General features: G+C 37.4%; 1 protein-coding gene across 5 annotated transcripts in view; it reads right to left on the reverse strand.

Annotated features, from left to right (window-relative positions):
* Nucleotides 1-14002, reverse strand: part of srgap1a (SLIT-ROBO Rho GTPase activating protein 1a) — a 106116-nt gene that overhangs the window by 21969 nt on the left and 70145 nt on the right. For 3 of the 5 annotated variants that reach the window (XM_039650461.2, XM_039650460.2, XM_039650464.2), the window contains exons 9-17: nt 13425-13622; nt 12422-12506; nt 11686-11713; nt 10002-10104; nt 7536-7596; nt 6444-6521; nt 5972-6106; nt 1117-1222; nt 654-878 (exon numbers count right to left, since the gene is read on the reverse strand). In XM_039650461.2, the coding sequence (XP_039506395.2) occupies nt 654-878; nt 1117-1222; nt 5972-6106; nt 6444-6521; nt 7536-7596; nt 10002-10104; nt 11686-11713; nt 12422-12506; nt 13425-13622 (1019 nt within the window). Of the gene's footprint in view, nt 1-653; nt 879-1116; nt 1223-5971; nt 6107-6443; nt 6522-7535; nt 7597-8984; nt 9019-10001; nt 10105-11685; nt 11714-12421; nt 12507-13424; nt 13623-14002 lie in introns of all 5 variants that reach the window. The other 2 variants (XM_039650463.2, XM_039650462.2) reach the window with 1 other exon arrangement.

Consider the following 14002-nt stretch of genomic DNA (forward strand, 5'->3'; position numbering starts at 1 on the left):
CAGGCACACATACCTGTGATATTAAGTGCATTTTCAAAACAAACTTTTGGCCTAGGGCCTGGAACATCCTCACAGAGAAAGAATGAGAAATACGAGGCCATTTTATAACACTAATTTCTGCAATTCACAATTTGAAAGAAAATAACCATCACACATAATCCACACTGAAAACAACAAAAACATTTCTTTAAAGGGATAATTCACCTCCGGAAATTGATTGAAATTCACCCTCAAGTCATTCCAAACCTGTATGACTCTTTTTTTTTTTAACAGACAGGACCTGTATTGACCTTCTTCCAAATCTTTTGTAAGGATTTATCCTCCTTTCCTCTTCAAAACAAAGCGGTCACACCCTAAAACTGTCCTAACAAAATAAGTGACTCACTAGCACTGAATAATGTTTTTTTATTATTATTAAAACAAAATTTTTCACTTCAGTCACACCATAAATGTCCGGATACCACCACTAATATAGTCCAAAAAAATAATATAGTTCAAACACAAGCCCAAATACTGACTTTAACAAGATTCTCATCTTTTAGGTTGAGCAACGCTTGAACGTCTATCTTACAAACAGCTACCTAGATGCAGTTACTCAGACAGTTATCAATAAATTATTAAAAACAGCATCACCGTCTTATCGGACCACTCACCAATAATCTCCGCCTGCCATACACTTCTCATACAGGGGGCCGTCAAGCTCCTTTGAATCAGGAAAGATGGTCTCGTGGTGGATGATGATGGTTTTGATGACCTCATTGACATGGGCCTGGCAGGAGACCTGGTCCTGAGTTTCTGGAGTGGGCATGAGGGTAGGGCCAAAGCAGATGGCCAGATTATAGGGGTCCATCATGTTTTCATCACTGTACTGGGACAAGCTGCAGGAAATATGAACAAGCTATTAGGCAACCAGCAAAAAAAAAAACAAGATGGTTCTGATTTGGCTCGTAATCAGACAGTCAAGTTCGAGTCTGGTCTGAGAATTTCTATGATATGGATCAAAAAGTGATATTCATTCACAATCAAGTTGAGCATTAAATCATCAATACTTATTTCAGACGCATGTTATTTGCATGTTTAAAACTTTCAGTGTGTTTGTGAGACATTCAGACTTACTGGTTGAGGAAGGCGAATAGATATCGCATGACAACGAGAACTGATCTGGGTGAAGTCAGAAGGATCTTTCGAATATACAGCGCTCTCTCATATAGATTCTCAATTCCTACAATAGAAAGAGAGAGAATAAGAGTTAAAAATCAAGAAATCAAGCAAAAATCAAAGAGCAACACAATTATCTAGTTGTATATAATGTTTAAAAGAAAATCAAATCTGACATAAAGTATCAGAATTCAGAAAGAGACATTTTAAAAACTACTAAAACGCATAAACTTTCAGTATACACGTACTAACACTTCCTTCACAAATCTAGAAGCAATTGCCTAGACAGTTATTAATAAATAATTCAAAACAACATCACCTCATCCCACCACTCACCAATAGTCTCTCTCTCTCTCTAAACATACATAAATTATTACACACCTCATTAGGTTGAACATGACACATGAAACCTGCATAGATCGCATAGACTGCATTCAACAACGGAGGAGTCCTGAACAAATGCTTGTCCTGCCATGACATTCAGAAATGATTATTCAGGGTCGCCTTGGTCATCCATGCCACTTAGTAGCCTTGAGTACCTAATGACATGCTTCCATCTGAACATGCTAATTCACAGATAACCACATCATTGCAGTTCTATTCATAGAGTTACAAGGCTGAGCGGATTATGTGTGGCGGAAAAAAAACATTAAACAGTGTTCATTCGCACAAAGTTAAACTCCCTAATCTTATCACTGCAAAAGAAATGACTTTTCAAAATCATTTACAAAATATTAAAAATATATTTTGGTAATTGGACATGGACATGACAGATAGGTGATGGCACAGTGGATAAGACACATGCCTTTGGTGTGAGAGACATAGGTTCGAATCCACTGTTGTTACCCCTTTTCCACCAAAAAAAAAACTGGTTCGGAACTGGTGCTGGTTCAAAGTCGGTTCGGAGTTGGTTCAACTTGCGAACCGCTTCAGAACGTATTTGTTTTTCCACTGACCCAGGGAACGACGTTGTTACGTCACTGTGTACGTTGCCATACGTCTTAGCTAGAAACGCTTGCAAGTACAACATTACTTTGGGATTATCTCTAACTTGTGTACCAAGGAAGCTTTAAAAACAACTGAAATATGTAAGTCTTTCAATCTTTTCGTTTGATTTGTAATCTTTTCTGATAAGTTATGTACCCCTGTCTTGTGTCTTTTTTTCTTTCCATTTATTTATTCTATATTGTGACTGTTTTCTTCTTTGCTTATAATGTCTTCAATAAAAAAAAGACAAAAAATAGAAACGCTTGCGTTAACTTCAAGCATAACAATTACAAAGGCAGACTCCATCGTGTTTCTGCAAATGTTTCTCTTGGCTTTGCGATCCTTTATTATGGTCAGAAAAGATGTTTAGAACACATCTAAACATCTAAACCCGCCCCAGCCCCCGACGTAAGCATGACGTGGTAAAAGAACGGTTCTAGTCCAGCAAAGAGTTGGTGCCACTTTGGAACCAGTTCTCCTGGCCGACAACTGGTTCTTTGGCTGTCGAAACACAAAGAATTGGTTCGCGCGCAGGCAACGGCTCCGAACCGGCTCTCAAAATGCTTTGGTGGAAAAGGGGCTTGTGAGACACCAATGTGTCCCTGAGTAAGACACTTAACCCCAAGTTGCTCCAGAGGTGTGCGACCTCTGAAATATATACTCTAGCAATTGTAAGTCGCTTTGGATAAAAACGTCAGCTAAATGAATAAACGTAAATGTAGATACAGGCAGTGTTTCTGTCACACAGAGACAATGCAGAGGAAATTAGTGCTCTGTCAAAGGAGAGCGAATATTAAACTAAATGAGGTGATTTATTTAAACTAAATTGTTGCCCGCCCTCACCCTGCAACTAAAAAAAAGCTGATTAATAGAGAATTATAGGAGGTAAAGTTTTAAAACTATTTAACTCTTCATTTTAAGGAGCTTAAAGATTAATCCAGAAGACTGGCATCACAGAAACGTGCGAGTATTCCTGCAGCAACTGTTTTTTCCCCCCTTTAGAGCTTTATAAGAGTCTTTATAGCTCACTTCCTGTCCCTTCTGGAAGCATCTTTGCCGTCTCCTTAATAATGCGCTCTCAGGCTGTTTGAAATCTCATACTAGTACTCCTACTCTGCTTTTTTTTTTTTTTTTTACCAAAACTACAAACTACATTTTTCAAATTACATACTATTTTAGCTCATAGCTCATATACATAGCTCATTTACTCATGGGCGAGCCGAATTCTCTGGGCGGGCAAAGCAGAGAAAGGGGAGGTTACCTTTCCTCCATATGACGTCATACGGAGGAGATTCAAGATAAGCACGTCTAAGCTTTCCTTTTCTCAAAGGCAGAGAAAGATAGCCAAAGCTCGGTTTGGCAAAAGCTCGATAGTTAAAGCTACACCAACTGAAATTTCTAGCCACCGAGGGACCATATACAGACTAGAGTAACTCATATTAATATTAAAAAAAACTCAGAAAGTGAAGATTTCATGTCAGAAGACCTTTAATAAGCAGGTAGTTAATAGTGAGAATTGGACCCTATACCTAAAGTGACCAATTTTTTTTATTTTTTTTTAAAGTAGACACTAGATGTGACTCAATTTAAACAATTACTTGACAATTAATTTAGCATACAACTATTTGAAAAGTTTGCTTACTGTTGCAAATACTATTTAAAAAAATATGCAGTGTATGCCAAATGCCACAAGCTCATTCCAAACATAGCCTCAGATCAACAACTACATCTTGACCTCATTGGATCCCATGTGGTGGCTTGTGAGACACATAAGCGACACTTATTAACCCCATAACGCCTGAATTTATATAGCTGTATATAAAAAATGTTTTATGTGTGTTTTTGCCTTTAAGTAGATGGTAAATAATGTTGAGATTATCAATTTCACTTTTGCACAACAAATAAATCGAAATTTTGGTATGTTGCAAATCTGCAACAGTGGGCATAATGGTCAATTTGGGATGTTGCAAATCTGCAACAGCGGGAATTATGGTCAATTTGGGGTCAATTTGGTATGTTGCAACTCTGCAACAGCAGGCATAATGGTCAATTTGGTATGTTGCAAATGTTCCTGACCGGAGTAATCCTTGTGCGTAAACAGGAAATAAGTCCGACACTTTGCGGCCCCACTAGAAACAAGTGCTTGTCGAAGGTCCTAGGTCAGTAGCGAATATGCACTAACCGGCATTGGGGGAATGCAGACGTTATCTCGGCTGGTTGACTGAGTCAAACGGTTTGTAGCATATTTGTGACAGTGGGCGTTAAGAGGTTAAAGCAAAACCGGCCTCTGTGGAACATATTTAAAAACTGATGTGATCTGCTCTCAACCATTTCTCTCATCCATTGCTAGCACACACAGATCCCAGATTCATCCTCTCACAGCAGCTTAAAATAACCACGTCACCATTAGGGAAAAAGACCTGGGCTTTTGGGAATATGCTACTCGTGTTATCTGTCGTACTTGAGGACGAAACAGAGTTTCCAAGTGGATCCTGAGCAAAAAAAGCAATTTAAAGAACTGTCAAGCCTCACCACAGACAAGGCACGTGTCTCCAGCTACACAACATGAACTGATCTCCAACAGTGCAGTGAACGAACAACTCTAAAAGTCTATATATAGATCTGCCAGGGACAGAGAACAGGAGAGGCCATGTGTGTTCGAGGGTTTGTGTGGTATGCTGGGAAGGGGTAAGTCGTGTGTAAATGTAAACAGCAGGGAATCCCCATTAGTCACACTACGGAGTGTCACAGGCACAAGACCGCTCGTTGGTCGACTATGTACGAACACACGCCTTGACATTCCTCCACACGTGCAGACAAACAAAAACCCACCCTACCCACACATGCAAACTCACAGCACCTTATTATTGCATTTCACAAATTTTGATACGAGAACAAATATTTAAAAATGTATAAGCATAAACTTTTATGCTAAAACTGTTTTGCATGTCAAAATAATATGTCTACATGGCAGGGAAATGTCAAAGTGAATTTATCCAGGTTTAAAAATGTTTATGTATTCAAGGAATAATAGCATAAAACCATTTGAATTATTTAGCTAAATATTAATCGATGAATTATTAACTTATTGAGTTTTCCAAAAATTGTATCTGTGGGATAAAGTCTGCAGATGCTTCAGGGTAAACTGTGCCAGTGTGATTAACTCAATACAAAATGGTTTTGAAAGCATTTTTAATGGAAATTGCGCTGATCTGGTTTAAAATATATTTTAATTCCATAATTTAAATACAAAAATCAATTCATAGCTTATATTTTTATTTCAAAACCTCAACGCCCATATATTTTCCTTTGATAAGAGGACGACATAGTATCAAAAGTGGCACAGCTTACCCCACTCATAATTGATTCGAGCTGTGGATAACAAACATCCCATTAACCCAAATGAAAGGATTGGGCATCACGGTGTCATTCTACATTCATTCAGTGCAATCTAGCGTCATCTGTGATGATGATAAAGCACACATTCTGAGCTCTTTCAAAGACACACAACGTTGCATTCATGCCGGTTGAAGGACCAACTGAAGCTCTAATGTGTCATGCCGTGGTGGAACACACACTGCGCTGTAATGGAGGGTACGTAAGGCTGTTAGCATTAGCCTGAGGCGCAGGACATCTTATCATATAATGAATAAAGTCACTGTGCCACTGTTGGGAACAAATGACTAAGATCTCTTCATCTGAGTGTACACAATAACAGTTCAAAGCACTGTTAATTCACACTGAGAATCAATGACAGATTTACAGCTGCAGGTCAATAGAAAGCAACAAATAAATAAATAAATAAATAAATAAATGAGCCACTTACTGACACAGGAGATGAGATCATTGAATCGTTCCTTTGGAAACAGGGGGTTCTCCAAACCTCGAAAGTAGAGTTTCAAAACACCCGCAACAGAGTTTATATCGTGGTTGTTCTCTTCGTCTGTCAAAGGATCGTTACCTAAAAGACATATTATGCATCAAATCTGCTGTCTACATCTAAAACACACACACAAAATCATTTTTAATACTGGTAAACAAAATAACAGCATTTGCTAAAAAAAGGCAAGAAATATTTAAATGGATCTATATTAATAACAAGATAAATATCTAGAATATGTTTTCCCCGGTAGATGTTTTGCCAAAACACTAAAGTCAAGGCCCTTAAATCATATGAATTTTCTTCAGAGCTCACATGACCATTGAAGACATAAGAGATTCATTATTATTCAGCAGTGACAGCACTTTCAGAGCTATTTAGAAACCTGAACTCTGTTACCACACACACACACACACACCTCTCTCAAACGAGTTCTTGATATCATTGACTTCAACTTGAGATCCAGACACTCGGAATATTCCTTGATGTTGGAGGCCTAAAAAAATAAAGAGAGGAACTGAAATAAGTGTTTGAATAATACGTCTTCCCATGTTTATTTAAAGGTATACTCCACTTTTTCGGGGGAAATATGCTCATTTTACAACTCCCTCAGAGTTAAACAGTTGAGTTTTACCGTTTTTGAATCCATTCAGCCAATTTTCTGATATTTAAAAGAGTATCAGTAACCAGACAATTTCTGGTCTCATTGACTACCATGGTATATATTTTTTCCTACTATGGAAGTCAATGGGACCAGAAACTGTCTGGTTACTGATATTCTTCTAAATATCAGAAAATCGTCTGAATGGATTCGAAAACGGTAAAAGTCGACTGTTTAACTCTGAGGGAGTTGTAAAATGAGCTTATTTCCAAAAAAACTGCAGAAGCTGGTCCATAGTAACCACGGTCAAATCCCAACCTCAAAAGCTAAGCCCTGTGCTTTAGAAAAGTTCCCTTTTTCTAATTAAAGATAATGAATGAAGGAGAGAGACTGCAATCAACTTCTACAAAAAACATCCGTCAGTCCGGATTAGCTTTAAATGGAAAGCTTGGATGAGGGTCAGAAAAGATTAATTAAAAATGTCTCTATAGTTCCAGTTAGAGGGCCACACACAGACAGCATTCAGCACTTTCAATAGAAGCACAAGATATATGACTGTGTTCGCACAGTTAATACAAGCAATATGATAAAGACCTCTTTGGACTGAACGTCCTCTGACATTAACAGAAAAGCACAACAGTAAACTTACAATAGATACAAAACAAGTTTGTGCATGGCCTACAATGGAATAGGACAGATTTGGAACAACCCAGACTCTAAAACTTATTGAATCAGTCCCAAATTTCAAATAAACAATGACAAAACAGATAGCAGGTAGCAATTAGCATATTAGCATAACTGATGAACAAATTCTTTGGGCTTTTCTGTTGCACTGACAATGGTGGGCCATTCTAAGGAATTATGTGTATTGTATGGTTTGAGTTGCAAGACATTTGCAATATAACTTACCATATAGGTTGATGAATCGAATAGAGCTTTCAACAACTCGAGGTATTGCTTGTCCAGAGTCCTTAAAACAAGAAAAACATGGGCATTAGCTCAGGAAATGGGCTAAGCAATCAATCTAGCTCTAAATCAACTGAAAATATACCACACACCATGTATCATTCATTTCAGAGATAAGATAATCCTTCTTGGCTCCTACTGACTCTTTTTAAAGAGCACAACTAAGATTTCAGGCTTTAACCCACCCAAGACAGGAAACAAAACGACAACTTAGATCTACATGCTAACATGTTTTTTTTTTTGTTTTTTTTTTTACATGAATGGAGCAAATGCCACCAGTGGAAAACTCGAAATGGTTTAGTGAATCCAGCTCTGTGATTCTAGTGTCCGACTGTGCGGGCTGCTTGTTGTGTGGGGTTAGAGCTGTTTGTTCAGTGTTCGTCTACGCTCTTACAAGCTTTTAAAAATGCTGTTATCTGCTTTTAACCCAGGGAATATGTGCCAAGTCCAAACACTGTGCCAGTGCCAGGAACTGAGACAGACCTCACAGGCTACATTTCCCAGCTATGATCTTTGCAATAAGGTGAAAACAAAAAGTGCTGCTGTGAACATGTTTAAATATTGATACTGTACATCTGCAACAAACCATAAATCATAATTGAAACCGAGGTGGTAAAGTTAAGAATGCTGGAAACTGCACTTTGCTGTGCAACACTTTTACTTCATAATAAAAAAAAAAATTAAAAAATAAGAATAACAAAGAAAAAAAGAATAATTCAAATAATGATGGGATATAAAAAATGTTGTGCAGTAATTAAAAGTCTTGTAAGCATTATAAGTATTGTAGGATTTTTAGATTCAAATCTTATGCATATTGAATTATCATCTTAATACTAGAAATTATTTTTAGTCAGAGTAAAGAACTTTATAATTTCTACAGTGAATGAAATGTGCTACATTGAATTATTATTTATTTTGGTGAAAAGCTTTAAAATTGTGGGATATTTCTCATAATTGTGTGCATTACGGTCACTGAAGCCAAGAAGGATGAACTCGTCAAGCACATGGACACATTTACTTTGGGGTCCAAATGTCCGAGACCACAACTAAAAAGGCTTCAATTATGCATATTGATAATTTAATACAAAAGTTGCCCTTACAAATTATATTATCAAAATAACCATTTGACTGAAAAGTTTAATAATAATAAAAAAAAAAATCGAAATTCATAGACAAATATTCCTATTCATTTCAATGGATAAGTTCTTAGTTTTCTTGTTTTCCGTTATAAATAGAAATCCCAGAAACAGTGTAGTCTCGGAAATTCAGACACCAATGTATATGGTTCACAGCTCCTTAGGATTAAGCAGAGGTGACTGGAAGTTGAACTACTGGAAGCTTAGACAGACATGAAGCAATGAGCTAATCAGGACAAGCCGACTGTTTCTGTACCTGGTGCCTTGTGTGTGAGTTCCGTCGTCCACGACTATTAGAGAAGGACAGCAGAACGACAGGACAGAGAGCCAGAGAGTGAGAGAGCAGAGAAAACAGAGAAAGAGGCGATCCCCAGGTTATTTGGTCCCAGCACTACAAGCCACCAATAACAGCCTACAAAAATCATTATTAGTCTTCCAATTACACCATTAGCTCCAGCCTCACAGAGAGAAAGAGGGGATGTGCTGACACAACATTGAATCCTACTGTCAAATAACTTTCCTCATCAAGTTTTTACCCCGAAATTTTTTACTAGTCATAATTTACTCTCCCTTATGTCATTCCAAAACTTTTTGACTTTCCTTTTTCATGGAACACAAGAAAATAAACAAATGAAGGTCACTCAAAAGTGAATAGTCTAATGTACAGTCCCAATCCATGTACTTATGAAATATGCTTTTTTGTAGTATAAACAGTGTGAGTAGTGGGTTTACACTGAAAATTCGCAAAAGAAATAGTGCATTTGATTACATTTACGTACATAGTGCATCATTTGGGACACAACATATGGCTTCAAAAGTCTTAGAATATAATGCCTAATGACCATTTTTAATGCACTTTGCATCTTTTAACAACATATATATATATTTAGTATTCACTTTCCCTGCATGGAAAAAGATCATTATAGAACATTTCAGAATATTCTTTTGTCTTCCACAGAAGAGAAAAACTTTGGTTCGGAATGGCACAAGACAGGGAATCCCCCTCCCTCCCTCCCTCCCTCCCTTTTTTTTAGGTGAACTATCCCTTTAAGAGGCTTTCATGCTGCCCTGAAGCAACTGGGTGAATGTTGATGCCTGAAGCTCACTTTATCTCAGTCATCTCGTGTACACACACCCACACATACCCCTGTTTCTGCTCTGTTTAAATACCTTCCCCAGCCATAATGATCAGTCAAGTAGAAGCAAGTAGCCGTGGATCATTATGGCTTCAAGCAGCGGTATTCAGTGCAGGTAGTACAGTACCCAAAAGTACCTTAACAAATGACTCCAAATTGCCATTAAACAGCTTAACGTTAAATACAGAGCGTGGCCTGGGCCTCTGTGTGCCAAACGGTTTAGGAGGAAGACTGGGAGGCCTATAAAGAGATGTTTACACTTTTAATCTTGAATATGATCTGGAAGCCTTATGCACTGATGAGTTCATATCTCACACATAGTTTATGGAACAGCTTTGTGGTGGATTTCAGGTTATTTAGGGGTAAGATCCCATTGTGTCTAGCTCAGTGATCTGCACATGACAATATCCTGTTCATAAACTTCACTTCCACCGCACATCAAAGGTCATGGAAATGGCAGGTCTGCAGGGAACAGCAGGAGGTGGGAGTGCGAGAGATGTCCAAGCACGAAACCTTTTGGCTCGGCTTGGGGAGCCGGTGGGATCACATCGGGTTATACCTTTACCTAAACATCTGAGTTCATTTCAATACTATAATGCAGTGCTAGTTTTATGATATAATTGATGCCATGATCTATAACTGACATGTGCAACAACAGCTTAAAACTGAACGAAAATAAAAAAAGGAAACATGCAAGTTCGCAAATTCAGTTCACTCTTCACCCTTGTCTTTTAATCAATAAGAGAGCTTTTGATGTGCTTTCAAACTTTAGGATTTCTGATTCTAAAGAGCACTATTATTGCAAAGCATTGTGGGGAGGAACCCAAGGGGAAGATTGCTGCATGAACATATGGTGAATTATGGCAGAGAACAAACAAGCATCTGGTCTACTGTTTGGATCTTATCTGTGTACTGTATGTACCCTTTTCTCTTTAAGGTTTACTTTCTCACAAGTGCTTTTAGATGGACAGAACAACAGATTGATAAATAGAAAAATAGAACGATTGACAAAATGACAAATTGATAGAATGATGGATAGGTCGATAGAACAAACAATAAATAGATGGATGGATGGATAGATAGAAAAAAAGATACATGGAACGACAGATAGACCGACAGAACGAATGATGGATAGAAGGATGGATTGAATGATAGATACATAGAATGACAGAACAACTGATAGAATGACAGATGAAAGAAAAAGAGAGATAGATAGACCTACAGATAGAATGATAGAACAATGGATAGCACGACAAAAAGAATGACAAATAGAACTGTTAGAAATAATGAAAATATATAACAACAGACATAATGATCGACAGACAGACAAAGCAATAGAATGACAGATAAAATGAAAGAAAGATAGAGAAGAACAAATGGAAATATTGACAATGATCAAATGATAGAAAATGATAAATGACAGACAGAGAGATAGATGGATGGATGGATAGATATATAGATAGATAGAGTAGACAGACAGACAGATAGACAGATAGATAGACAGATAGATGAGCAGACAGACAGACAGACAGACAGACAGACAGACAGACAGACAGACAGACAGACAGACAGACAGACAGACAGACAGACAGACAGACAGATAGATAGATAGATAGATAGATAGATAGATAGATAGATAGATAGATAGATAGATAGATAGATAGATAGATAGATAGATAGATAGATAGATAGATAGATAGATAGATAGATAGATAGATAGATAGAATGTTTGAAGAAAGTCTGACATAACCTGATATTATTTCTAGCATCTTAATGTGTTGCTGAAGACAACAAACGAGACAAACTGTGAACAATTTTTACCTTGTAGTCGCATATTCAGGCCGGTAACCTGAGAGAGAGAGAGAGAGAGAGAGAGAGAGAGAGAGAGAGAGAATATGACAATACAGTTCAGAGGCCCTGGGGAGGCTTTTGTTTATGCTCAGTAAAGCACATACAGCCAACCATCTGTCTGGAACTGGACATCCGTACACATGCACCTTTAGGATATCGTTACGTTTTGTAGAGAAATTCTACATTTCCACTGCAGTAGCAGGTGAAAAGTTTTCGCTACAGGTACCTGTTTAGCTATACAAAATATTTCATCAAAAGTGCCAAAATGCAGCAGGCAGACTACTGCCTACATCTTTAAAAAACTGACACGGTTGATTTTATGCCAGGGAACTGGGTTCCTGACAGCTTTGTTGATCCCACCCACACAGCGTTCACTCAATGGCCACCTAACAGCAGAGTCTGCAGTGTTCACAACACAAGACTGAAGTGCCCCGGGCTTCAAAACACGATGAGCAGATTTATACATGACGAGGGATTTATAATCCTTCATACCATCAAAATGAATTAACACGAGGCTATTATAAGGTTGCATCACCCACATGAGCAGCGGTGTGTCCTGAGCATCTTCCTGCGGGTTTTTACTGGCTAAGAGGATTAGGATCCACATTTTGTTAAACAGTAACTTCATCGTTAATTGTGTACTTTCAGTTTAAAGTGTTGACCCTATGCTGGAAGAAAGGAAGAAGGAAAGAAAGGCAAACAATACCATCACCAAGGGTCCTCTTCAGTAGATCATGTTTTGCCTGGAGCTTAGTGATGAGATTGCTGCCCTCCAGATACTCACGGAACTTCTGTGAAGAGACAATTGACAAGCATGAGAGCAAAAACATTTGACAGCAGGATAATTTAAGCACAGAGACAGCATTAACTTTTTAAATACATGAATAAATTCAATTAAAATTAAAAGCAATGTAAAAAAAAAAAAAACACTTTTAAGTATATATAGTATACATACACTACCGGCCAAAAGAATATAATTAATTTTTTTTTTTTTTGAGTCTTTTATGCTCACCAAGGCGTATTTAATCAAAATATAGTAACAACAATAATATTGTGAAATATTATCACAATTTAAATTATTTTTTTTTAATTACATTTTAAAATATATTAAAATAGAAAAAAGTTATTTCTTCCTGAATTTTCAGCAGTAATTACATTAGTCTTCAGCATCACATGATCCTTCAGAAATCATTCTAATATGCAGACCTGGTGCTCAAGAAACATTTCTTAGTATTATCAATGTTGAAAACAGTTTAAGCTGTTTTCTACCATTCAAAAGTTTAGAGCAATTAATTTTTTTTTTTTTAAGAATACAAGGACTTTTAATACTTTTATTCAGCAAGGACGCATTCAATTCATCAAAAGCAACATTTATAATGTTACAAAATATTTCTATTTCGAAGGAATGCTGTTCACGGAACTTTTTATTAATCTGCACAATATTAAGCAGCAATATCTGTTTTTATTGATAATTATAAGAACCATTATTCATAATTGCGCATAAATAATAATTGAAAACCATATTTGACAATACTACGTTTTTTTTACTGTATTTCTGACTAAATAAAAGCAGTCTTGGTGAGCATGAGATTTCCTTCAAAAAGATTTTAAAAAATCGTCGAATGCACTGATATCGTGCCTATTTTACATTTCATTAAAATAGGCACTGTTTAAACTTATAGTTAAATTTTTATGAAACATAAATTGACCATAAAATAGAACTGCTCCGTCTCCTGTTGGTTGGCACGTCTCTTGGCGATGCTCGGCTTGCTGAGGTAGGTTTCTGACACAGTGGACTTGACCGATTCAGTGGAGCGGCTGTGATGGAAACATTCCGACACGTCATAGTCCTCGATGGTCACCATGTCCTGGATGGTAGTAAGAGTGGCCTCTGAAGTCTTCTTGATCTGAAATAGGAGAACATTTTAAGTAGGGAAGGATTGCCAGTCATACAATAGCAACTAAGACTAAAGTATTACAGGGACAGCCCAACTTAATTTCATTCCAGAATATTCCTGCAACATTTATTGCTAAGAATGTGTATCAGTCCAAAAGTGATAACAGGAGCAACACAAGTGATAGAAAAACACATTAAGCAGCAAACAAGTGACACAAGGGGGGGGGGGGGGGGATCCTCTGACTGTCCTTGCTTGACATGTGCTCTGTGACTAATAGCAGGCCTTGAGCAAGACACCAGACCAAAGAAATCAATTTACAGCGAGCGGAGAGGAAGATGACCCAAGGGAACATCATTCATTTGATGGCCTTGAGGATTCATTTCTGTAAC

Source organism: Pimephales promelas, chromosome 10 (assembly GCF_988280905.1).
Source record: "Pimephales promelas chromosome 10, fPimPro1.hap1.1, whole genome shotgun sequence".
Classification (NCBI taxonomy): domain Eukaryota; kingdom Metazoa; phylum Chordata; class Actinopteri; order Cypriniformes; family Leuciscidae; genus Pimephales; species Pimephales promelas.